The sequence below is a fragment of the Aspergillus costaricaensis genome (assembly GCF_003184835.1).
Source record: "Aspergillus costaricaensis CBS 115574 unplaced genomic scaffold BO79scaffold_29, whole genome shotgun sequence".
NCBI lineage: Eukaryota > Fungi > Ascomycota > Eurotiomycetes > Eurotiales > Aspergillaceae > Aspergillus > Aspergillus costaricensis.
In genome coordinates, this window is record NW_020291829.1 from 424,609 (window position 1) to 449,183 (window position 24,575).

Consider the following 24,575-nt stretch of genomic DNA (forward strand, 5'->3'; position numbering starts at 1 on the left):
TATCCTAGGCGCGGATGGCCCATCTCCCTAGATATTCATCACCTCGTAACGGCGGCAGGGCCCGAAATACTGCGCACGATAATCTATGGGAACGGAGGCGGATGAAAAATTGTACAAGAATCTGACCAGTCAGTCGGGGGTCGTGCCAGGGGCGTCCAGATCCACCAGGATTGGTACGTAGTGAAAGTTGAGCGGGTTAATTGACGCAGTTGGTTGCTGGTCGATGCGACGCGTCGAAAATGTGGGGAGGACGCGATGGGGCTTAAACGGCGGATAGCCTGGCGCAATTTTGGCGATTGCCCGGCGGGCGGTCCGGCCGGAGCTTGGCCCGGCGAGCTCTTTCAATTAACGCTACGGCATCATTGCTAGCTCAATCTCCCACATTGAAACTTCTCCAGCAGCCACTGGATAGTCTGCATCATGAGTCGCAATTGGATTCCGGCCCTTATGGCCATTGGCATGGGTGTCTGGACTGGTAAGTATTGGGGATTTCCACACTCGCTCATTCATATGAGCATGTGATTGCCATCAGCTTGCTAATTGTTACGTTTTCCGGGTCTGCAGGATACTATACCTTCCAGCCTGCGTTGCGAGAATTGCAGTCGGAGAAGACGGGTTCTCAGTAAGGCCCACCTACCAAGTCATCTCGTTTGCATGCCATGCCCTGCTGACTGGAATGCTTCACCGATAGGATTCCGCCGTCGCAAGACCAAAAGATCGCTCCCACTCCCACGCCCAGTTCAGACAAGGATTCGAACAAGCCGGTGACCCAACCCAGCGAAGCGAAGGCCCCCGAGGCTCAAAAAAGCTAGTTTACAACTGAACAAGTCGCTTGAAATGCATACATTGAGACGCCGCTGGTCGGTGATATATAGCCAGAATAATGACCGCATTGATCCTTTTGCGAGTTCATGACTGTATGGAATAGAGGATAAAGTCATAAATGGAGCCTGCACTGACTTCTCAGTAAGTGTTAGCAATGACTGGGACATTTTGTCTTGCGTAGGCTACCGAAAACATGGACTGCAGTGGGATCAAGAACGCAGGCAGATTATGTGCAGCTCAAGTATAGTACGGGCTTCCACCATTGTCCATGTGACTTAAAGCTCACGGTCATCTATAGCCAATATCTGAAATAGCCATTTGAAGAGAAAATAAACGTCCGGTATCTCTACGCAAAAACCCAGAATAACTAATTGAACACAGTTACATAAATGATCCACTCTGTAAATGTACATCCTTGACCTAAGTATTATAGAAGCCTATACCCTCCCTAAGTAGAAACCTATTTCAAACGCCCAGCTCCAGATGCGCCCATCTTCCCATGCCTGTTACACCTCTTGCACGAGCTTGCCCGAGCCATTGCCACCAAATACACGTCCTGCAGGTATATCGAGCCATTCCTCCGGCACGCCTACTCGACTGCCTTCGCGGCCACTTACCCACCTCACCATTGTCGGATCGGGTTTCTCGGGTTCCGCGACCTCCTGGTCCGCAGAAGCTGCTTCGGCTGTCTCCGCAGCTGGAATACGTCCTCGGCGCTTGGGTGCCTGCTTCCGTAGAAGCCTGTTGATGGTATCCATCTGTGATTCTCATATCAGCATCGACTTTGAGTACAGAAACTCCCACCCCGCTGCACTTTGTGGAACCCTAGATGGTACGTACCTTCTCCTCCTCATTCCGCTTCTCGCTGAGGTTCTTTCTACGACGAGCCATTTCGGCACGACGCATGGCGCGCTCCTCAGCCGTCAGGTGCTTCTTCACCTGGGGTTCTGCTCTCAGTCAGATTCACGATGCTTCCAATGATCATGCGGGACGTAAAGACTCACCCATGGGAAGTTGCAGGAAGTCGTTACCCAGATTACCCCTTTGCCGTTTGGTCATCTTGCTCAGGTCGGCGGTCGGGGTATCGTCATCGCTGTCCAGATCGTCCTCTTCTTCCTCCTCTTCCCCTTCTAGATCCTCGGCACCACCATTGGCCATCATACTTTCGTCCTGGTCGTCTGGCTCGCCTTCAGCGTCTGACTCCAGTTCCGAAAGCTCCTCATCGTCGTCGTCCTCGTCGTCATCGTCCAGCTCCATCTCTTTAGCCTCTACACTTTTGACGGCCTTCCCGCTCGGCGCTGCTGCTGCTGCTGCTTTCGCCTGTCGTTTGGACACTGGCGGCTGGGGCGGCGCATCATCCATATCTAAATCGCCATCGGCATCTACATCATCGTCGTCTTCACCTGGCGCATCTTCATCATCGTCCACCTCATCTTCTTCCTGGTCTTCCAGGTCGTCTTCATCGCTTGTATCCACTTCAACAAGCTTCTTCTTGGGTCTGCTGGTACGGGGACCCGTCACAATGGGATTCTCCGTGAAGACATTGACCGAACGTCTGGTCGATGCACCACTTCGGGTGCTACCACTGGTAACTTCACGAAGTTTACTGGACGGCATCTTTACTGTCAAATGGATTGACTTGTGAGTAGAAGTCCCGTGTAGGTCAGATGCACCGCGTGAAATCGTCACCGCTGGGGTGGAGATGGCAGCCCGGGCGGCAGCTCTCGTGGATCTGGTGTTCATGTTAGCATCCATGCTCGGCTGGTCATCCCGCCCCAAGCGGGAACGTAGTGAGCGACGCAAAAGCATTGTGGCTGCTAGTGAAATCCCCGCAAAACTCCCAATGACAGAGAACGCAAAGTGCAAAACTGAGATGCAATCCCAGCCGCACAAATCTGAGGATAGAGCAAGCAGGGATGAAAGCAGGCTCAAATAAGATGAACTGTGCGACAGGCTAACAAAGGGGAATGGCAGATAGAGAGGTAGAGCAAGATGGAACAAAGGTAGTTGGAAACAGATGAAGACTGGGTAGCAGGGGTAGTGTTATGGGGGAAGCCAGATAATGTGTTTGGAAGTAAACTCAAACAGAGTAACAGTGATGAGGGGGATTATCTGGCGCTTTTTCCCTGGATGTCCCGGTGGATGGACAAATGGTGGGATTGCGGAGGCAGGGAAGAGGGGGAAGGGTGAGGAGGGGAGTGAATGAGCGCATCTGGAGGTCAAGAGAGATGGGATCCTCGCGATGGGCAGAAGCAGCGCCAGATTACCATCATCCACCGCTAAGAATGACTACGTGGGCCAGTGTTCAGGATGAGCCATGCACTCCGGGAAGGCACAGGACATCCACCCCTATCACATCTCTGACGGACGCCACTTGGACATCTCCCCGCGACATGGACCATGATGACGGAGCCAATGGGAGCATTTTGAATGCAGATGTTCAGGGCCGATGGGTTTTAGGTCCAAGAAAAAAGGCGCGGTCAATCCAACGGCGGTGCGGTATCTGGCGCAACCCGGACGCGGACTTAGGGATTATTCCCTGGAACTGACCCAGCAGGGGTTTCCCGATGGTTGCGCGGGCAGAAATAGATGAGGCCTCGGGGATGGATAATTAATGTAAATAAACGGGGAAGGGGGGGGAAAGAGAGGGGGGGTGTAATCCTCTGTTTTCTGATGTTTCGCAGATGTTGAACAAATGTATAGAGACCCGGCCAGAAGAGACCAGAACAGACCAGATGAGACGTGACAGGGAGACAAGGGCAAAGCAGCGAGGGTGTGTGTCAAAGGCAACTAATACGAGGACGACTCACCGAGAGGTGATGGGATGCTTTCTCTAGTAGAAAGTAAGTGGTCGTCAATGCAACCCCAAGTGAGACCTGGGCTTGGACAACAGTAGCCGATGTTCTGAGTGGACTGGCAGGCAGAGAAGTACACGTATGTGTCGGTACCTGATCGAGCGACCCAAACCCAGAGCAAAGCAGAGAATGAACCGGTTTGATGGAAATGCTTCCTTTTCAGCAGGAAGAATCATCCTTGAAGATCCGCGGACTTTCGCCTCTTCCTTCAATTGGCCGCTTCGGCGGTTCTGCCAGGCGGTCGGTAATCCTTGGCCGCCTTTTCCCTATCGTCTTGGTTTGTCCACCACCGCAACATTTATGCTTATATGCCATAGTACTATATGATAACTTCATTTGAAATAAACTATTTGAGTATATTCTGTGGTATCTAAATTTATCTCTTTCACTTTTAGTTGGTAAATACTAGAGTCTTCTTGTAAATTCCCATGCTGTCAATCCCCATACTAGTAACTATCTTCATAGTAGATCGGATAATATATTTTAGGTGGAGATACTACTTTCTACTATCTACTATCTACCAGTAGCTCCAAAGAGTGATACCAACAAGTATAGGTTGCTAGTAAGCAGCCACATTCATTTCCGTCGCAGTTTAATGGTATCTCTACCTGTCAGAACATCCCCTAGTGTGTTGCCCAGTAATCATAGAGTTCAAGTTTCACCAGAATTAGCCTTTGTGGCCCAAACCGCATCCAAACTTACTACATCTCCCCCAAGAAGTAACCTGTCGTACAGCCCGTACCGCCCCCATACAATACCACCAATACAGCCGAGGTCGGGGCAACCCAGTGTCTCTCCTCACTTTATCTTCCCTCACATGGTTACTATCCATTGCTATCTCCTCACTCAACTTACCTCTTCCACTCTCCTATTCCTGCTTTTCTCAATTACACCTCCTCAGACAAACCATGGCGGACTCTAAGCCCAAGCCATCCTCAATCCCTTCATGGCAGCAGCCCAACAGCGCCTCCAACCCCAACACTGACAACTCCGAGTCTACCTCATCGCCGACCTCCGACGACACCTCCCGGTCAGCTCTCATCGAACAAGCAGCCAAATTCCTCGAGGACGAGTCCATTCGCGACGCTCCCACCGATCGCAAAGTGACATTCTTGCAATCCAAGGGTCTCCGAGAGGACGAGATCAACACCCTCCTAGACATATCAACCACCCCCAAGGCGAGCGATACAACCGAGGAAGAAGAGAAGACCGCTTCCCCGGACACCACTCCTCCCAGCAGCACCGAACCAGCACCAGCACCAGAACAAACAGACAATGCCTCAGCATCATCAACCACCCAACCCACGCCATCATCCTCAATCACCACACCCACCCCATCACCAACATCCCCCAAAACCACCACCACCCGCGACATCCCCCCCATAATCACCTACCCAGAATTCCTCTCCACGCCCACCAAACCACCCCCACTCGTAACCCTGCGCAGCGTGCTCTACACCCTCTACGGCGCCGCCGGCCTCAGCGCCAGCTTCTACGGCGCCAGCGAATACCTGATAAAGCCGATGCTCTCGAACCTAACAAGCGCTCGACAAGAGCTCGCCTCCACAGCAACAAGCAACCTCCAAAAGCTAAACGAGAAGCTGGAGCAAAACGTCTCCGTAATCCCAGAAAGCCTTAAGAACAAAACCGCAAACACCGAAAACGACTCATCCTCCACCGACACCGAGTCCATCACCTCCGACCCAACGGAGCTCTTCCACCGCGACGTCGCCACCCAAACAGCTACCTCAGACTTCGCCGCAACCTACAACAACAACAACAAGACAGGCACCGACAAGGACTCACCAGAAGACCCCACCGCAGCAGTAACCGACCACCTCAAGCGTCTTGAGAGTATCCGGTCCCAGCTCCGCGAATGCTCCGATACAGAGAAGGAATCCAGCACGCTGGACAGTGGGATGCGCACGCGCTTGAATGAACTGCATCATTACCTGGATGGGTTGATCTATAGTAAGCCTGGGTTTAACCCGCTCTCTGGGTACGGGATGTATAGCACGCCTGGGATGGATTCGGGGAGTGGAGCAGCAACGGGAGTGGGCAAGGGCGAGGAGGATGCGATTGCGAACTTCAGGGCGGAGATTAGAGGTGTGAAGGGGGCGTTGTTGAGCGCGAGGAATTTCCCTGCGGGTCGTGGGGGCAGGATTGGGGGTGTGGCAGGGAGGTAAAGATAGAGATACCAGTGTTGGGTTCTTAGTAGGGGTATCTGATATATAATCGTGGATGGATGGCTGGATAGATAAATGCTGTATATATTATAGTAACGTATGTCAATGTTTCCCTGCAGATATTACGTATCATACTTGCACTGTAAACGTGGTTCTATAGTACCAGACACACATACCTACTAATAACGTAGTATTCCTCGTACAGGGTTAATGCATATGAATGAAACCTAATGGTATGATCCTACAGCTTTTCAATACTACCAACAATAGAATAAACATAGTAATAACATTGACATCTGAAGGAACAATTCGCAAATAGCCCAACCAAGGCAAAACGGGACCGGACAATGAGCAGTACAGTGAAGCATAATAAAAGAGGACTCGTCTTTCCTTTACATACAACTCATAATCGTTCTTTTTTTACTTCCTTTTCCTGTCATAGCCTCTTAAACTGAAACTTGACTCGAATTTACGGGGTGGCCCGGCTCATGCTGATGAGACGCTTGACACCAACCTGTTGGTAGCTTATTAGTATGGATATAGTTCAGTAAGAGGGTAGAAATACTCACCATCCAGTTGCCGCACTCGTCCAGTCGGTTAGTCATGATGTCGACGTGGATAGTCCGGGCGGTCTCGTAGTCGCGCGCCTGGATGGCGCGAGCCAGCTCCGCCATGTCCGCAATGGTGTTGGGCTTGAGCAAGTCCTCGTTGTTGAGGTGGTCGAACAGGATGTTCAACCGCCGTTCGGCATCATCAACCTGCGCCTTGAAGGAAGACGGGGCCCGAGACTTCACGCGCTGCATGTCTGCGGAGAGGATCTCGTAGACAGGCATGGCGTCGGCCGGGATATGGGAACGGTCACCGGGGGCTATGGAAAGTCAGAAACAGAGGCCACCAAAAGAGAGGTATGGAATCACTTACGGTACTTAGGCGGGGCAGGTGCGGGCTTCTTCTGCGAGGAAGCCGTGCTTGGCCGGGATCCCGGGGCGGCCTGAGGCGGAGGGGCTTGTTGCGGCGGGGGCTGCACGTGTGGCGGAGGAGTGCTCGGGACATAGTGGCCCGCGGCCGGAGGTTGAGGGGCATACGGAGAAGCAGCTGCCTGCGGGGGCGGAGGGACAGGTGCCCGAGTCTGCAGTTGCGGGCTGGCAGCCTGTGCGGCTGGGCTAGGAGCATACCGGTTGGGGGGAGGAGGCATGGTAGGCGGCGCGTTGTATGGAGAGGGTCCGCGAGGAATGGATGCTGGGACTCCCATAGTGGACGCCATGGGAGGAGACTGGGGCAAGGAAGCGTAAGGGTTGGCCGGCGGAGGGGGCATCGTACTCGAAGCCGGCTGCACGGCAGGTGGCGAGGTCATCCGTGGGGGAGGAGCAGTGCCCTTTGGCGGAGGGGGAACTGAGGGTGCTCGCTGACCAGCCGGTGGCGGAGGTCCCTGTGTGAGAGTGGGGGACTGGTTGGGGAAGGGAGACGCAACCGTCGCAGCGGCAGGGGTGGACCTGCGAGGTGTGGGAGCTTTGGCAAAACCTTCTGGCAGATCGTTCCATGCGGGCAGATTCGTGGCAGTGGTGTAGGTGGTGACGGTAGGGGCAGGAGATTGGTTGGATGCACGCGGAGGCGGAGGTACACCACCGCCTAGGGGCTGAGCACCGTAAGCAGGTGCCTTGGGCGGCTGGTATCCTGCAGGGGTGTAGCTGCTACCGCCAGCTGGGGGCGCATATGGGTTGACAGGCGGCGCCGGCGCGGAAGCAGTAGGCGGAGCATAAGGGTTGGCAGCAGCAGCAGTTGGGGGAGCATAGGCGTTGGCAGCGGCAGTCGGAGGAGCGTAGGGGTTGACAGCCGCTGCAGCTGGAGCGTAGGGGCTGGGAGCAGCAGCTGGCGCAGCCGGTGAGTAAGCTCTCTGAGGCTGGAATGCGTTAGGCTGGGGGAGAGGCTTGTTGAGGGCGGCCCTCGTCACAGTAGCGGCGGCGGGCTGCGTTCTCTGAGGGGTTGCCTGTCTCGTAGCCAACTTGATACGGTTTCGTGCAATCTCAGCCTCGGGGTGCTTCTCCGGCACGAGGTCGAGATACTTCTGCGCAACCTGCAGGCGTCCGTGTGTAGCAACAACGTCGGCATACTCGATGTACTTGTCGTACAGCGTGCTGAGCTTCCAGTCCGACTCCTTGGTGCGTTCGGTGTCCTCGAACTTGGTGACCTGGCGGAAGATGGTCACCTTCTCGATGAGCCCCTGCAAAGCACGGACGTGAATCGAGAAAGCAGAGTCATCAGCGGCGGTCTCGATAGCCTTCTGCTCGTTCTCACGCAGCTCCTCAATCCATATTGCAACGACCTTCTCTAGCTTGGAACCGGCCAAGAAACAGAAGGAAGCATCCTTGCGCATACCCTTGTCCTCGTTGTTGCGGAGTTCTTCCTCCAGTCGGTCACCCAGAGCCTCGCAAAGGTCAGCGAAATCCTTCTCGTCAGCGAAGGTGCAGAGAGCCGCCATGACCTCCTTCCAGTTAGACAGGTCAGCGTTGTAAACCACGTCCCAGAGGTTCTTGCCGACAATAGAAGCCAGCAGGCGAACGTAGTTGGGGCTGTTGGTCTGCTTCTGGAAGTAGTGCTCCTGGGCCTTCTCAATGCACTTGGGACCGCCGCAGATGGCGATCATGAAGGCATCAGAGAGGCGATCTTCCTTGAGAGCAACGTCAAGAGCCTTCTCAAAGTCACCAAGGAGCAACGCACGGGTAATGCCCGTGTCGGCTTCATTCTCCGAACCGTTGAAGATATGAAAGGGATTGTTGGTCTTGGCTCCCTTGGAGGCAGCCAAGTCGGACAAGAAACTGTCTGCTTCGGGATTGGCATCAAACATCGACTGCAGGCGCCTGTGCTTCTTGGCTCCCGACCCGCGGGATTCCTTCGTTGCCTCCCCATTGACTTCCTCTTCCTTATCCAGACCGAGCTTAGACAGGCTATCCGCAGCCTCGTCTGCTTGGTCAGCGAAGCCAAGGTATTCTACCAGTCCCTTGCGAGGGTCCTTAGAGATCAGGGCTTCAATGACCTTCCAGTCAGCCTTCTCCTCATCGGAGCCAGCGTTAGCCGCTCTGCTTTCGCAGATGCTGCGCAGATCACCTTCCTTGAGAGCGGTCTCGAAGGTCTCAGTCGACTTCCCAACAGCTTCATCAACCTCAAACGGAGTGATCTTAATCTTGGATGCACGCTGTCCCTTCTCAACCAGGTTGACCGAGACGACCCTGCCACCAAAGCCGAAGGTGGCGCTGCAGGGCCTCTCGAGCCACTTGGGAGGCTTCGGCAACGAGAAGCTCGAGACCTGAGGTTGAGTCTGTGCCTTGGCAAAGAAGTCCTCGCCATCCAGAGCCTGATTCTGATCGGCGATGGCCTGTGCGGTTTCGGTGCTAGTGTTCTGAATGGTCTGGATGGAGATCTTTCCATCGAACGATGCGGTAGCGAAGAAGTTGGGGTTGTGCGGGTTCCAGCGGGTCTGGAAGGTCCAGTTGGTGACGACGGGGAATTCGCCATATGCGTGGCCGGTTTGCGGGTTCCAGCACATCGTACGGTTATCTTTTCCGGAGGAGAGGAGCAGATCGGGGTCCTGGGCACACCAGGAGAGCGACAACACACCGGACTCATGGCCGCGGAGAGTCCTCTCTGGAGCGTGCGAGTTACGGAGATCCCAGACACAGATCAGAGGATCGGACTCGAGAGGGGTCGCAGTGACAAGTTTCGTAGGCTGCGCTGCGTTAGCGAAAATTAGGAAACATAAGGGGTGTTCCTGAACGCCTCACCTTCTCCGGGTCCCAGGCCACAGCACTAACTGCCTTTCGGCCCATGTTGTTGAGAGTCAAGCTCTCCTTCTTTGTCTTGACATCCCACACAGTAACAAAGCCTGCACTGCTACCAGTGACCAGGATGTGTGCAACCTTCTTGTTCCAGTCCAAGCATTCGATGTCGTCCGCGCGGGCCGCCGTGCCTCCGAGTCGGTATGGGTTCGCGACATTGTTCAGGTCGGAAATGTAGAGCTGTCCAATCATAAGCCTCACTGTCTAGACACCTCTCCATCATGTAGCCTACCTCGCCCTTTGCACCACCGGTTGCCAGCAAGTTCGAGTGTTTGGGGTTGAACTGGAGAGCCTTGATAGCCCCTGAGTGTTTGGAAGTTCTCGAGATCACAGCATCACTTTTGAACCGTCAGCCAATTGTACAGTCCCAACATAGAGCACACCCGCCAACTCACTCGGAACCATTAAGCAGCTTATCGGCATCCCACAAATCCAACGAGCCGTTCTCCAGAGCACCGGCTATCACACCCCGCGAGTTGTCTTCGGATTCCGTCCACGCTAGGTCATTGAAGCTATCGGAGCGATATAGTCAGCACGTCGGCTTCCCTTACACGGCAAATTGCAGGGTAGACGCAAGGATTATTTACCCGGAGTCCGTATCAATCTTAGCTACCGGCTGTAGCTCTCCGCCGGTCTCATGACGGCTGAGTGCCAGATCCCAGAGCTCCAGACATGTCTGATTGGAGAAGTCGACGTCAACAGCACCGGCCCGAGTACCGGTAGCGATCAGAGGCGACGCAGCCCCGGGGGACCAGGCGAAAGTGGCCGTCCGGGGAATTTCCCTCAGACGCACCATGGTGAGATGTAAAGGAGCGGCGGGAAAAGGAAAGGGTATAGATTAGGAGAGTTAGGACCAGACACGGATTAGGAGGGTCTGGCACTAAAGGTCATAGACGAGAAGCAACACCAGGAGCGGGAGAACCAGAAAAACGAGCAGAGAAACAACCTAAGAAAGAAACCTCCCCTCTCTATAGAAGAACCGAGGGGTGCATGTACGGTGAGTTGCCAAGTATGCGATCGAGGGCGTCACTGCAATCAACCAAGTGTCCTCCTGGAGGGCGCTCGGGGGGGCTGATGGCCCCTAAACCGCTTTGGGCCCTCGCCAAAACACCCGCCCCGGGGGCACCACGTGATATCAGGTTGCTCCGTCCCAAAGTCTAGAGCTTTGCCTAGGCATTAAGTGAAAAGGCCCCGACGCGGTCGCTCTTTCTCTCCCCCTCCTTTCAGTGACGAATTCCATCCTAGCCCATTTGGGAAGCTTGCTACGACCGACCATGAGCGAGAAAGCACGTCTAAAATGTACCGTCTACGTGGGGGGTCTTGACCAGGCCGTGACGATGCAGACGCTGGCCGAGGCATTCGTTCCCTTTGGTGAAGTGGTTGATATTACGCTCCCCAAACCCGATCTCCCGAACTCCAACGAGCTCCACCGCGGGTTTGGATATGTGGAGTTTGATCTGCCCGAAGATGCGAAAGAGGCGATCGACAACATGGATGGAAGCGAACTATATGGCCGGACAATCAAGGTTGCTGCTGCTAAGCCGCAGAAGGACAGCAACGAAGGACTCGGCAGCAAGACGGCTATCTGGGAACAGGTACGCTGTGACGTTCACCTTGTCATTACAGATCATTTGCTAATTACGTATGAAACAATAGGAGGGGTACTTGGCCAAATATGCCGTCGATGAGGAAGACAAATTGGCTGCCGAGGGAGGCGAGACCGACGGAGCCGAACGTCAAGATCCCATGCAAGGACTCGAGGAACTGGACGTGGCCGGACCCAAGCCGGAATGAGCTCTACGATAATCCACTCACGCCAGGGGCAACTGGCGAAACGAAGAAAAAGAGAAGCCAAGAAGCGGGCGACAGTAATATTGCGATATTACACCATCAGGAACCCTTCGTTTAAAGCCGTACTATTTACACGCGCTCCAACCCTGAGCCTGAGAATTTTCGAGCATTCCATTCTTAACTCTGGCCGCGCGACAAGGCCCGACTACCCCGTGAATGATACAGATCGCCGAAAAATCAAACAAAGAATCGCCCATTGCAATTTGAAATCAAATGTGATGGTACATTCTTAGTGCTCGCGGTCCTCGGGGCTGTTGCGGTACAGACGGAGGGTCTTGTCGGTCATGAGCTTGCGGGTGCTGGAGTAGATGGCAGCACCGACGGCGACACTGCGATGGAACTGGGTCAGTGGAGGGCAGATGAAGACTGCGGAGTGGGAGAGGAAGGGAGGTGGGAGGCGGTCGGGATTAGACTTCACGGCATGTCATGTAGAAGCCATAGGATATCAGGAAATAAACATACCCAAGGACCAGACCTGTAGGATTCAAGAAACAATCGTTAGCGCTGCTGTAAACCAATGGCAAGGTGTTAATCATTCAGACCGCGACGTACCGAGAGGGATCAACTCCGGGGGGACTCTCTTCAGAGTGCGCAGACGCTGAGAGATAGTGTGGGCTAGAAGCCAGGCGTTAGTCCAATTCCCACCCCCAACAACACAATTCCATCATTCAAGTATCGGTCCTATGCGCAAACCGGGGAGGGAACCCCATACCGCTGTGGTTTTCCTTCTGTAGCCACTTGTTAGCCACCCTGCCAAACGTAATTTTTCCCCAACATCCACGCCAACACGGGGGACCGAGGGCCAACTCACAGGAGCAGGAAAAGCGAAAGGCCGGGAGGCCTGCATGCGCAGAACACGAGTAGGGAACATGGCGAATGGGCTTTAAGCAACCGAGGTGGTTGAGGTTGAGTATCAGAACGACTTAAGTGGTGGGATGGCAAGATCGGGAAGTGGTGACGGAAGTCTGAGCTTGATGGAAGGGGAGGTTGCACCACTTAGGTAAGGCGGTAGGAAGTCACGGTGGTGGTTCGGGTGTTTAGGAAACCTGGGCGCATGAGTGGCTCGCTAGTAACCTCTAGTTTGGCGCCTGAGGCGGTCAAACGTGAACTTCCGGCTTCACGGCTTCACGGGTCATTCCACTCCACCGGCCGCAGAACCTCCTCTCTTTCTCGGTTTCTCCAGACCTCCTCCCCTCCTCCCTCCGCTCATCCCACCCCCCTCCAATCAACACCCCAAGTTTCCTATTTAAGGTTACTACACCTTCAATCTATCACAATGGGTGCCATTCCTGAAGTTGACCCCGATGAGCCCGTCGAGACCAAGCCCTTCAAGTTCGTGACTGGTGAGCTTTCCCTCTCCCAACCCTCCAATGGGTCCAATTCGTCCCGTAACTAAGGTCAATTGCTAATCATTTCACAGCTGGTACGTCTAGGATAGGTTTTCGAGCATTCGCGGCGCCGTCGCTGTCGTCGCGATCGAGGTAGTTTTGTGGGCTGACATATGAGGTGATGAATAGGCTATGACGCTCGTTTCCCCCAGCAGAACCAGTACGTGATTTTCGCACACCTCTCCGCTCAATCTGCCCCAATACGAACTGCAATAACTAACCACACATCTTTTCTCTACACTCACAGGACCAAGCACTGCTGGCAGAACTACGTCGACTACCACAAGTGTGTCACCGCCAAGGGCGAGGACTTCCGCCCATGCCGCCAGGTTAGCTAGCTACTGCTTCCCCATTCCACACCCAAACGAATCCAATCCTAACCACCATTGAACCGAAAACAGTTCTACCACGCCTTCCGCTCTCTCTGCCCCAAGGCCTGGACTGACAGATGGGACGGCCAGCGCGGTATGTAGTCCCATTATATGACCCTATATCTTTCATATCAAACAGCAGCATACTAACGAAGAAACTTACAGAGGCTGGTAACTTCCCCGCTCGTCTCGACCGGTAGACGCAGTTAACTACTTTGTTCAACGTTAATTGAAAGTTCAAAGTTGTTTTTCGTGTGTCTTGTCAACATGTACTCTACCCTATAAGTTGGATCCAGCGAGAATTGTTAGCTCTGAGACCCTCCCCAGACTCAATTCGGCTGGGTTGGAAGACGAGTGTATATAGACTCGCGTAGTTGGAATGATGTGTCAAACAAACCGCGCCCATAAAGCTCAGCATAAGCTCGTAGCCAATAATTTTCTTATGAATCTGTCCTGTTCCACCTATTATCCTGATATTGATATCAAATACTAGGCAGCCAGATAAATGTACATGTCACTCACCTCAACAATACCTAAAAAGCTTGAAAAGTATTGAATGATAACTACTCTGCTTACCACCAACAACACCGTCGTAAGATCATACGATATCCGATCAACCAACCAATCACCAACCCCAAAAACAAATCTTTCACAACAAATACCAAGTAACTGATGTCTGATTATCCCAGTTATGCATCTGCTTACATCACTATGTACATTGCGAAGCAACTACTAATTACTATGAAGACAACCTCACTGCTGTTCACTGCTAGTTATACAACCAATACAACGAACAATGATGATATAGTCAAAATACTACGTACTACTAGTACGGTGGCAGTGTACATTTTTAAAAGGGGATAAGCCACAATCGTGTCAACAGTTGGACTTGAGGGAAGAGGATGCAATACTGTAAGTATATGAGTCTGAAGGATATGGCATTTCATTCTGATCTAATCTAAACTGCAAAGAATACATGTTGTATGAACTGTAGGTTATAGCAAAAAGCACTTTCTCACCGAGACATAGTATAGAATTATGAACGTTAGTTGGTGATAGATGGCTTTCAGAACCTGATGTCAATCACAATGGCTGGAGGTCTCATGTTCCAGGACGTCTAAGTCTTGTTTATCAAATGTCGCAAGAGGAGACATATATGCCTCCGAGGTACGTGCTGTCCCATATTAGTTAGTTTCAGAAAAATGGACAGATACAGATAGAGAGAGAGAGGTGAGATGTAGGCGAAGCGTTGAGAAGAAACTGGAGGACAGAAGTCACTTTAGCCAGCCTGCTCGAAGTGACAATGGAGAAGTCAAATGTAAAAGATCAGAGAGAAGAAAAGAAATGAGAGACAACAGTAAAGGTAAAGGAAATGTAATCTATAAGATATATACAAGGGTATGAACACAAAATAAATGCGCAAGACTTTTGTCCTCCCGGTAATGCTTCGCCAATGAGAGATCAAGAAAGAAAAGTTTATAACAAAGTAAAAAGCAAAAGACCATCTATCCCAAGAAAACACAGCATATGGACGGATATCGCAGATATGTGCCTGGAAAAAAAGAGAAAAGACAAATCAGAATGAAGCAAATCTATACGTCAAACCTGTTCAGGGAATTCAAAGCCCCTTCAACAAGCGATAGAGCTTCTTGTGCTCTTCAAGGAAGATGAATGTGGCAATGGTGTGAGGACCGAGACGAATGAAGCTCGGCACCCAACCACGGAAAGCCCATGCGAGGCCCTCCTTTCTAGTGATATCACGGAGCAGTCCAACGATGCTCTGACTGCGGCCTTCAGCCGGAGAAGCGCTCATGACACGAGTCTTGATCACATCGACAGGGCTGCAGACAGTGGTAGCCACAAATCCAGCCATGAAGGAGGCAGTGAAATGCGTTCCCATGTTATCAGACATGCCGAGCTTCTCGAGACACAAGCGCTTGAAGGTATCGTACGAGGCCAATTGCGACGTTGTCATGAGAACAGCACGGGTCGAGTTCGGCCACACACCGCGGAACAAGCTGGCGGGACCTTCGGTGCGCGTCATCGTCACCAATCCGTGAATCGCATTGCGGTAGTTACGGCGTTGAGCGGGAGGGAGAGCAGCGTCGGATTGCATGCGCACGTTCAGAACGTCGGCGGGGTTACCAGCCATGCCACCGATGAAGCCGGAGGCAGAGGCCATACCGATCAGGGTGAAGAGGCCAGGAGGCGAGTCGGGGGAGGTAAAGTGGTTTTTGAGTTCCTCGTAGATACCGAATCGTGTGGTGGAGTAGGTCAGTTGGCGCAGAATGGCGGCGGACAACTACAAGAAGTGACATTAGCATCATGTAGTACAATCGCTATGATCTGAAGGGTTGGTGGATACTACATACCCCGCTGTAAAGACCGAAGAATCCGTCATTCTTGAACACATGCACGAATGTGCCGACCATAGTCGAGGGGGCGCCAGGCCCGCGGGTCTGCAGGCGGACCTATAAATTTTTAAAACGCACATCGATCAGCGTTCCGGTGAGACAACGAAGTATAGAAATAAGCACGCGAAGGGGGATAAATCAAGAGTTCCTATAAGAAGTCCAGGAGGCATAAATTACCTTCACTATAGACGAAGATTAGCTTCAATTCCAGCACATACTTTTTTTTCTGGTGTTGGCTAAATTAGAGCTTACCGAGATCCAGAGGGTGAGTAACGGCAGCCGCAAAGCATGATGCTGAACCACCGAACCAGAAAGGATAATGAACTTTTTTTGCAGGGGCTGGAGCATTCGCCGCCTTGGGAGGATGCGACGCCTCCAACTTCGCGCCGCTGGCCATGGTAGACATTTCAGCGGAGGGAAGAGTAATCCCGGGGAGGGAGACAGAGAGAGGAGAGGGGGGGGAAGTGGAGAGGGGGGGGGAGGAGGGGAGATTTCGTAGTTTGAACGAGAGATGGAATGAAGGCAACGATGATAATAAAGTCGAGTCTGACGCAGTAAAGTGAGTAATACGCTGGTAAGAAATCGGCGGCGCCGGCCATAGATCAAGTCTCCGAAACCCTGCTTTTCGGCTGCACTAACCGGTCTGGGACCGCGCTGGCCAATCAACGTCTCGGTATCCGGCGGCTAGACGGAGGCCGAGCGGTAATCCTCGGTAATGCGCGTATTTCAAGTAGCCTTTCTCTGTGTCCTTCGATACCCGCGGGGCGCCTCTAATGAGATAGCCTCGCTTGGGGTAACTCTGCTGATGCACTCGGTGCTTAAATTACCTCCGAAGACCGGGGAATAAGCAGCATACTATGCCATAGCTGTTTAGCAGCTTCTCAGCTGGTCTCGACAGTCCTACTCTACTACAAGGTATAGGCCCTGCTTGGATCGCCACTACGTCACGCTGCATACGTCCCATGCCGTAGACTAGATTAAGGTACATGAAAGCAGCCGCGGCTAGATCTTCCCTAGCCCAACGTCCGGTTAGTTAAAGTTGGAGGATAGGTGATTTCAGCTGAACATGGTAATACACAGTTGTTGTACATATAGACTCGACTCGCCAACTGTAATTTGGCATTTAGTACATCGCGAGCATTTAGAATAATACTCGCTGCCATCAGCGGAGCTCGACTCCCAGCAAGCCCACAAGCTTTTGGCGGACCTTCTCATGTAGGTCATTTGTTTCTTCATTCGTCAAGGTGCGCTCCAGACTCCGGTAATTGATACGGTAGCACATGCTCTTCCGGTGTGTCTTGGGGTGGGTAAATTCGTCAATCAGCTGGACGTCTTCCACCAGATCTCCTGCCTCGCCGCGGACGATCTCCATGATGTCGTTCTCGTGCACGGGCGCAGCTCCGCCCGCCGCACTGCCACCGCTGACAGACGCAGAGGGCAGCCAGAAGGCGACATCCTTGTAACAGGCGGGGTGCTTGGAAAATGGTTCGAAGCGAGTGATCTCACCCGCGCGGAACTGGGAAAGGAATCGCTCGTCACGCGACCAGAACAGGCGGATATCCGGGATGTTGAACAGAAGCATAGCAATACGCTCCAAACCGATACCGAAGGCCCATCCGACACGGTTGGGCACATCCGAGTTGTTCAGCAGCTCCTGTTTGATAACACCACAACCAAGGACCTCGAGCCAGTCACCCTGCCAGAATACCTCCAACTCCCAGGACGGGCTGGTAAATGGGAAGTATGCCTCCACCCAGCGGACCTTCAGGGGTTCTGGCTGCTCACTGCTACCGGCAGCAGCTTTGCTGGCCTCGGTAAAGATCTTGATGACCATGCGCTCCAGGGACCGCTTGAGATGTGCCGCGATGGCCTCAACTTCCTCCTCGCTATGATATTCCGCCTGTAGGGGGTTCCTCTGGGCGTGGATCGTAGGGTTTGGGTCCTCGACCTCGACGTCATGAGCAGGGATCTTCTTGACATCCTCAATGATCGTAGCGGCAGTCTGACTAGCATGCTTCAAGGGCTCATTATCCGGACGCTTCCAAAGCATAGCGCCTTCCATCTGATGGAAGATCGGGTAGTGACTGCGATCGATCGCATCTCTCCGATACACATCAGCGACGACAGTATAGCCAACTTCCTCCGGACGGGTGTTCTCATTGCGATTGATTTGCTGAAAGTATGCCTGCTGATGGGCACTGGTGTGTGTCCGCAAGACCGTCTTGTCGTTGATGTAGTAAGTGTCCGTGCGACTCCGACCGGGGTGATCCAAGGGAAAGCCCAGGACATCAAAGTTCTGCGCCGTCGACACAACAGGGTTCTTCTCGGTGTAGTTTCCGTATGCCGGGCCAGGGAACTGGCTCTCGATCAGTTGGCGCGTAATCGCTAGAGGGTGGTTCTCGTCGAGATATAGGCGGCGGCCGATGTGGGAGAGAATCGTATCCGGAGTATTCGTCCACTGATCTGTGCGGTAGGATTGACCTTCGATAGTCAAGGATTGCGGTACTGAAGGCCGGAGGGAGGGCTTTTGATTGCCATCTGCATTCTCGTTTGTTCGGCGGATTGCCGTCGAACTCCAATCTCTCCGCTTCACGGCAAAGGGCTCCGAGAACTGCGAGAGTGGGATGCGTAGGCTCCGACGTGAGGGAGCAATTGCCCACCGGGCACTGCTTGCGCGCAGAGCCCTCCCAGTGGCAAAGAGACGCATCTCGGAGTGCTGTGTGAGTTAATTAATGACTGACGCCGAGGGCAGTCAACTGCTGGTTGCGGCGTTTGAGAGCTCCGAGTCTACAAAACACATCGGGCCGGGAAAATGAGCCACCGAGGGAGATGCGCACCTGCAACTCACCATTTCAATTACGAGGATATGGCAGGAAAAAAGATATTCTCGATAGATATTTCTGAGGTATTGAGTCATTATTCTTGTGAATTGCACGAGAACAATGCGGTCTGCAGATACATGCCTTACGCGGGTTGTTACTGAGATGCACACTGTAAATTCATCAATCGTCTTGATCAAGAGACTTTCTATTAGTCGTTTAGATCAAAACACCTTGCATTGCCTACCGGGCAAGCAAAGTGATGCAATAAAAATAAACATGATCCAATGCCATGCAAATGTCATCCACATCCGTGCCAATGCCAATCCCAACAACACAATCCCACTTTTTCCATGAGAGAAGTAAAGGAACAAAGACACCAGCCAGGGATATAATATACAAAATAGGAGGAGAGAGTTCAGAAACAACGCCAAGTAACAGAAAAGATATAAAAGCACCAAGACCACACAACACAGGTAAGGTGTATCATACACACATGCGTTCATGGACAAAGCAACAGAGACCTGGAACAATTCCAGATGTTCCAGCCTGTCGGATTAACATAAGTCGATCCCCATCATAGCGAAGACGTATTTGGTATATTATACAACAAGAAGATAAGACAGGGAGGCGGAAAGGGAGAGATAATGGTTAAGAGTGTTGGCGAGACGTCTAGTTCTTGACGACACCGACCTTGGCAGCCTATAGTAAACAAGTTAGCATGGTTGACCACGTATACATGCTATAGAACAATCACTTACGCGAAGAACGCGGCCGTTGAGGCGGAATCCGGTGCTCTGGGTGTACATGATGTCACCATCCTCCTTGCCCTCAACCTTGGCCATGAAGGTAGCCTCGTGGAGGTTGGGGTCGAACTTCTGGGTCTTGCCATCCTCAGTGGGCTCGCTGGGGTCAAAGCGCTCAAGACCGTGCTTCTTCAGGGTGTTCAGAAGGATGTTCTGAGTCATCTTCAGACCGGAAACGAGCTCCAACAGGTCCTTGTTGGCATCAGTCTGGGGAGCATCGAGCTTGTCCTTGGGAACAGCAAGGAGGGCGCGGTCAAAGTTGTCAATGGACTCGAGGAGGTCGCCAGCAAAGCGCTGGATAGCGAAGTTGCGAGAGTTCTCCATGTCACGCTTGGTGCGCTCCTGCAGGTTGAGGAAGTCGGCCTTCGAGCGGAGCAGCTTGTCCTAATGAAAGAGTTAGAGATCTGCAAGGTACCATTTACGACTGTGGAAGGCGTAGCAAAAATTGAGCCGGGCGCTCGTGTTGGAAGGGGAGCTTTACCTTCAGCTCAACGACCTCCTTCTTCTTCTCTTCAAGCTCCTTGCGGACGGGGTCCTCAGCCTCCTGGGCAGATTCACCCTCCTTCTTCTCGCCATTCTCGGCCTTGTTCTCAGTAGAGTAGAACCGGTAGGCCGACTGAGGAGCAATTGGGCGGACAGCCTGGGGGAGCTGCGGCGTGCGACGGAGAGCGGAGGTGTTGATGGAGGTAGGGCGCACAGAGCGGAGGGACCGCTGGGCCTGTCTGAGGAAGGTTCTCTGGAACATTTTGGAAGGAGAGGAAGTGAAAGATGGTGACGGTGAATAATAGAGTATGATGAAGGTTGGAGGCGCGAGAGGTTGAACAAAATCGGCGATATCGTTGGAAAGCAGAACTTTCGGCGGCTTGATCTGACCGCCTTCACCGGGAGAAACCTCGGGCCGGATGATCGCGTGCTGTCTTTAACTAAGCATTGCAAGGCTCTAGCTGACATTCAATACAATTCTCATCTTCCTCAAGCCTGTCTGTCTACTTACCATAAGTATCAAGCTGCTGTCTATATGCATTATTTCTATCTGTGTCGACTATGGCGCATGGAACATAGTATGCTTTCTTCCATGTATAAAAGCGGCAATCATGGCGGTGAGTATACTGCCAAAACAATCAAAGTGCGAAGTCGGTCATCACCGGTGAACAATCTGTGCTTTACGGGAGGAACATGATTCATTGAAGATCTTAGTTAGACTATTGGCTTCTTCCAGTAGTGTGCTATGACTACAGTAGTGCCGAGACGAGAAAATTGATGTCTAAGCCATACATTGATGGCGACTGACATGTGCACCAGTGACCGGGTGAAACCACCTTCCATGAGACGATCATTTTGCTATTAGCACCTATGACTTTTAGTATGGACATCACTACCTAAGGCTTACAAGGAACAATGCCATTGAGAGGGATATCTAGACTGGGTGTAGGCCGGAGGGACCTCATCGAATGGCATGATAGTTGTCTCCAATGGCACAAATCGATTGCGCCAGACTCTCATGGGCATCCCCCCAGGACTCGACTGCTGTTTGCAAAAAACGTCTGCACATGTTTCCAGACAGACGGAAAACTATGGTCGACGGTGTGAAAGTGGTTGGAGAATTTGTAAAGCGACAAAAACCAAGCTCAGTAGACGAGGATGATCCCCGAGCCCACTATTGCCTAGCAGGAGACATCGAGGCTTTGATCAAGCATCATGACAGCGCACATGAATATCATCATGTGTCTGAATGACTGTCGGTGAAGGATCACTCGGTAACTGCGCCCTAACGCCAAGGATGGATCCGATATGAGCCCACAAAATCAGCAAAAGCAATGAAAAGGGATGCATTAGTTAGGAGCTTCTACAGATGGCCCCCAAACTCCATAGTTCGTATTCAACCAGTGATGTTGGCTGGAATATACTTGTGTAATGCGTTTGCCTACGTTGTTGTAAGCGCAGCCGCCAACATTAGTGCAGAGCGCGGCTCATCTACCTAGCTTCAATCTCATCAGGAGTTCATGTGCATCTGCCAGTCGAGGGCTCAGAAGAAGCCTTGTTGTGATCGTATGAACCTGCGGAAGGACGGTCATGCAACAGCACATTTGGCGGAGTAATAGCCTTGCTAGAGGCTACATACAAGGCGCCATGCCCGTGAAAGCCGCCATAGTGCCATCTACGTTCGGCTGGCCAATGTATCATTGCCATGAGAATGGCAGTGTGCGACATGGCTGCAGATTAGTCTCTAGGGAGCGGTTGCATTGCATGCCGGGGACACCGGGACAGTGAGTGGCTATGCCAGAGAACGGGATGTGGTCAGAGCTCAGGGCTTAGCTAGATCGGTTCATGCAGTGTTACCCACAGACTTCCAGGCAGACAGAATCTGACTCCGGAGAAGAGGACTGAGACTGTAAATGAGATAAGCTGAGCAGAGAGATCCAACGGTCTCAAGGCACTATGAGCCTCGCAGGAAGCCAACATATGACATCCAAGCTAGATGACACGAAGGCCGTTCCAGGGGGAGTAAGTAGCACGAGCAAGGCCACGACTCATGGGACATCGTACATGTGACATAGCATGACAGAGATTTGACAAGGCAAAGAAGCTGCAAATAAACTCTGGGTGGTATCCGACACTGCAGGGTCCTAGGCCCGGGGCTTTGGCAATAGGTGACAGCCGAGCTGCATCACTTACAGGGAGGCTTGGTATGGGAGCCGAATACGTGGCCAGCCAGTACATGCAATGCAGTCAAGAGTATGCTGTGCCAGAGCCAAGACATAGAATATTGCCTGCCTGGAGTTGTAACGCAGCTAACATGGGAAAGCGCCAGCTGCTGGGGACAGGTATGCGTAGTATATTCGGCGATCTGCCATTCATCGCCGGCTCTCCACCGTCGGGGCGGAGCTGCATACCCGATGGGTCATGGAGTCTGCGGAGAAACCGGAGCCATGGATATGCGGGATCCTCCGGGATGTATCTACTTTGTACACCATAGACATAGATACTCAAGGTTCAGAACAAGGGGGGTGGAAGCTAAGGGGCATTCATGCGTCACAGGCAGTGGAGACCACGACATGTGAAGCATTCCGAGGCTGTTGATGATGGAGTCATTGGACACTAGTGAATTGAGCATCACGTCGGGAGACCCTGTTTACCGCGTACTGTACTAGTCAAGGAGGAGTCAATAGCCTCGACAAGGAGGCAGTAGAGGAGAGAGAGAGAGAGAGAGTCAAGCCACAGTTGAATTAATCATCAGGAGGTCCACAGTCGAGAGCAGCGAATGGCATCATCGTCATTGTTGGGGATGAGTTCTAAACGACACCAATAATGGGGGCATCTAGTGGCAATAGCGGCAGTTCAGCCACACGGCGAAGGACGAGAAGAGTGAGTGTGGCGAATGCGCTATGCAGATTGCAGCGAAGAAAGAAGGAGAACTGCGTGCGGAGATCGACAGGAACGGAGCCAAAATTGCCTGAAAATGGGCAAGAGCCGAAGAGTGAGTGGAAGGCAGTGCAAAAGAAGCAGATTTGCATCTCCACTGCGACACGAAGGCGTTTGGCTGCGCCTCGCCCGTCGACGAAGACGGATTTTTCACTCGCTGCCTATAAGATGCAAGCAGCTTCGTCTGCAGAATTCCTTCTTAAACCACCTCTCCAGTTCATTCTCAGAACATCAAATTGAATAAGAACCACTCTCGATCAATCAAAGAATAGAGTTGATTTTATGTGGTTGTGGTTGACTCCTTGAATAAGCGCGCCTGCCAGATTTGACGTTCTTCCCGCTTATCTTTACTATCGCCTCCTCCACTTCCAACCACCACCAACTGAGTACTACTACTTATACTACTCCACCACCACCGACTCTCTCCTCCTTCTCTCTTCTGAAGACACACATACAAATAAACAAACAACCCATCAACCATTATCATCACAACTAACAACAACATTCACACAATGAACACCGCTTCACCACCTCATTCTCTCACCTCTTCTCCTTCTTTCGGAGCCCGTCGCTCGTCGCGACCCTCTCTCACCCTCGACATGTCCAACCTCCCCCCTCTTACACAACCTACACCTCCCTCCAACACCCTCATCATAACCGATCTGAACGACATTCTCCTCTTCCAACCCGACTCCCTCGCCAACCTCAAAGCCTATCTCGAGTCTTTGGCTCCTCTCAACTCCTTCTCCCCCCTCCCCTCTCTCCGCCGCATCCTCTGCTCTTTCCACACGGACTCCGACGCTCTCCGCATCCGCAAACTCTTAACTGGCGCACCACTGCTCAACCGCCCTATTATCCCCAAGATCTACTTCGGCGAGCCAACTCCTATCATGGACGACCTTGAGTCCCGCCCTAAACTCCTGGAGGCCCCGCAAGTCGACAAGCTCTTCTTCATCTCACCGCCCCCCTCCCCGCCCCACGGCTGGGTCATGCGCCAGGAAGATCCCCCGAACAAGGAAGTCCATGCCAGCGATCTCGCCCAGGCGTTGGCCAAGTTGAAGACGGAGCAGTCTGGTGTCGAGGAAGCAGCGACGGGAGTGGTGGTTTCATCTATCGAACAGCAGCAACAACAACAGCCAGGTACTCCGATGTCCATGACCTCGGACAAGAGGACGAGCAGTTGGCCCGTGGCCCTGTCGCAGACGCGCAGCCGCAGCAGCACCCTCATCTACCACCCCGAGGACCACGGAGGTAGCCCTAACTTGCCTGCTGTCATGGTCGAGGACACCAGTGCTTCCCCAGATGAAGATATCGATATGGACATGAGCCCCATCGAGATGTCGGTCAAGAAGATGCCGCCCAAGACGTCACGGCCCCCAGTGGAGCTGATGGGGGGTATCTAAGAACTGCCAATTTGCCCTTCGCTACTTTATCATTTTTCATCGCTTCCGTTTCAATGTACAGTCCTCGGTGTGACTGGGCGCGTGTGGTGCATGGGATTGGATTTGCTCTAATTTTAGATTTTAGATTTTGAGATGCATCGCTTGGCCATCAGGGGTTCTCTGTTTACTTGCAGTAAATGTTTTTGGATCATGAAAGGCGTCTGGATATGGGATAGGGGAGATTGTCTTATGTGCATATATGTTCAGCACTTGTTGGTTATGAAGCATGTTTCTCAGCATGATTATTTTACTCTCTCCTTCTTGTGATCGATTCTTGAAAATACAGACCGATCAGCTATATATAGTGATAAGCAAATATACCTAAAAATTGGATAACCACTTGAATCAATCTTCCTTGTATG

At 52.4% G+C, this 24,575-nt stretch overlaps 11 protein-coding genes across 11 annotated transcripts; 6 read left to right on the plus strand and 5 right to left on the minus strand.

The window, feature by feature from the left end:
• Positions 1–364: 364 nt before the first annotated feature.
• On the plus strand, positions 365–1,031 carry BO79DRAFT_210699 (uncharacterized protein). Its single transcript, XM_025682861.1, has 3 exons — positions 365–475; positions 565–622; positions 692–1,031. The coding sequence occupies exons 1-3, from the start codon at positions 421–423 to the stop codon at positions 810–812; spliced, it is 234 nt and encodes a 77-aa protein (XP_025536712.1). The 5' UTR covers positions 365–420; the 3' UTR covers positions 813–1,031.
• Positions 1,032–1,331: 300 nt separating this feature from the next.
• Positions 1,332–2,634, minus strand: BO79DRAFT_258021 (PAPA-1-like domain-containing protein; the record flags this gene model as incomplete). The annotated part of the gene is made up of 3 exons (XM_025686278.1): positions 1,332–1,583; positions 1,666–1,772; positions 1,830–2,634. The coding sequence occupies 3 exons, from the start codon at positions 2,632–2,634 to the stop codon at positions 1,332–1,334; spliced, it is 1,164 nt and encodes a 387-aa protein (XP_025536713.1).
• Positions 2,635–2,804: 170 nt separating this feature from the next.
• On the plus strand, positions 2,805–3,489 carry BO79DRAFT_41434 (uncharacterized protein). The gene has a single exon (XM_025689220.1). The coding sequence runs from the start codon at positions 2,976–2,978 to the stop codon at positions 3,372–3,374; it is 399 nt and encodes a 132-aa protein (XP_025536714.1). The 5' UTR covers positions 2,805–2,975; the 3' UTR covers positions 3,375–3,489.
• A 1,046-nt stretch (positions 3,490–4,535) lies between these two features.
• On the plus strand, positions 4,536–6,090 carry BO79DRAFT_247352 (peroxisomal membrane protein PEX14; the record flags this gene model as incomplete). The annotated part of the gene is made up of 3 exons (XM_025685638.1): positions 4,536–5,862; positions 5,960–5,963; positions 6,058–6,090. Exons 1-3 carry the CDS (start codon positions 4,589–4,591, stop codon positions 6,088–6,090), a joined length of 1,311 nt encoding a protein of 436 aa, XP_025536715.1. The 5' UTR covers positions 4,536–4,588.
• A 28-nt stretch (positions 6,091–6,118) lies between these two features.
• On the minus strand, positions 6,119–10,702 carry sec31 (putative protein transport protein (SEC31)). Its single transcript, XM_025681497.1, has 7 exons — positions 10,287–10,702; positions 10,095–10,211; positions 9,932–10,037; positions 9,646–9,879; positions 6,788–9,590; positions 6,436–6,734; positions 6,119–6,380 (listed from the first exon to the last, which is right to left on the minus strand). The coding sequence occupies exons 1-7, from the start codon at positions 10,493–10,495 to the stop codon at positions 6,336–6,338; spliced, it is 3,813 nt and encodes a 1,270-aa protein (XP_025536716.1). The 5' UTR covers positions 10,496–10,702; the 3' UTR covers positions 6,119–6,335.
• Positions 10,703–10,897: 195 nt separating this feature from the next.
• Positions 10,898–11,908, plus strand: BO79DRAFT_210702 (RNA-binding protein). Its single transcript, XM_025682862.1, has 2 exons — positions 10,898–11,294; positions 11,356–11,908. The coding sequence occupies exons 1-2, from the start codon at positions 10,974–10,976 to the stop codon at positions 11,491–11,493; spliced, it is 459 nt and encodes a 152-aa protein (XP_025536717.1). The 5' UTR covers positions 10,898–10,973; the 3' UTR covers positions 11,494–11,908.
• On the minus strand, positions 11,780–12,421 carry BO79DRAFT_155160 (uncharacterized protein; the record flags this gene model as incomplete). Its single annotated transcript, XM_025678772.1, has 5 exons — positions 11,780–11,962; positions 12,013–12,025; positions 12,103–12,165; positions 12,244–12,278; positions 12,362–12,421. The coding sequence occupies 5 exons, from the start codon at positions 12,419–12,421 to the stop codon at positions 11,780–11,782; spliced, it is 354 nt and encodes a 117-aa protein (XP_025536718.1).
• A 405-nt stretch (positions 12,422–12,826) lies between these two features.
• BO79DRAFT_258026 (cytochrome c oxidase subunit VIb) lies at positions 12,827–13,509 on the plus strand (the record flags this gene model as incomplete). Its single annotated transcript, XM_025686279.1, has 5 exons — positions 12,827–12,893; positions 13,068–13,098; positions 13,186–13,267; positions 13,340–13,403; positions 13,475–13,509. The coding sequence occupies 5 exons, from the start codon at positions 12,827–12,829 to the stop codon at positions 13,507–13,509; spliced, it is 279 nt and encodes a 92-aa protein (XP_025536719.1).
• A 1,418-nt stretch (positions 13,510–14,927) lies between these two features.
• BO79DRAFT_231230 (putative phenylalanyl-tRNA synthetase alpha subunit) lies at positions 14,928–18,430 on the minus strand (the record flags this gene model as incomplete). The annotated part of the gene is made up of 6 exons (XM_025684145.1): positions 14,928–15,611; positions 15,682–15,768; positions 15,901–15,905; positions 15,976–16,102; positions 16,916–18,228; positions 18,364–18,430. 6 exons carry the CDS (start codon positions 18,428–18,430, stop codon positions 14,928–14,930), a joined length of 2,283 nt encoding a protein of 760 aa, XP_025536720.1.
• Positions 18,431–18,759: 329 nt separating this feature from the next.
• Positions 18,760–20,155, minus strand: grpE (mitochondrial nucleotide exchange factor MGE1). The gene is made up of 3 exons (XM_025682863.1): positions 19,830–20,155; positions 19,304–19,732; positions 18,760–19,244 (listed from the first exon to the last, which is right to left on the minus strand). Exons 1-3 carry the CDS (start codon positions 20,091–20,093, stop codon positions 19,215–19,217), a joined length of 723 nt encoding a protein of 240 aa, XP_025536721.1. The 5' UTR covers positions 20,094–20,155; the 3' UTR covers positions 18,760–19,214.
• A 2,832-nt stretch (positions 20,156–22,987) lies between these two features.
• On the plus strand, positions 22,988–24,534 carry cbpA (putative calcineurin binding protein). The gene has a single exon (XM_025682864.1). It carries the CDS (start codon positions 23,284–23,286, stop codon positions 24,172–24,174), a length of 891 nt encoding a protein of 296 aa, XP_025536722.1. The 5' UTR covers positions 22,988–23,283; the 3' UTR covers positions 24,175–24,534.
• Positions 24,535–24,575: the final 41 nt, after the last annotated feature.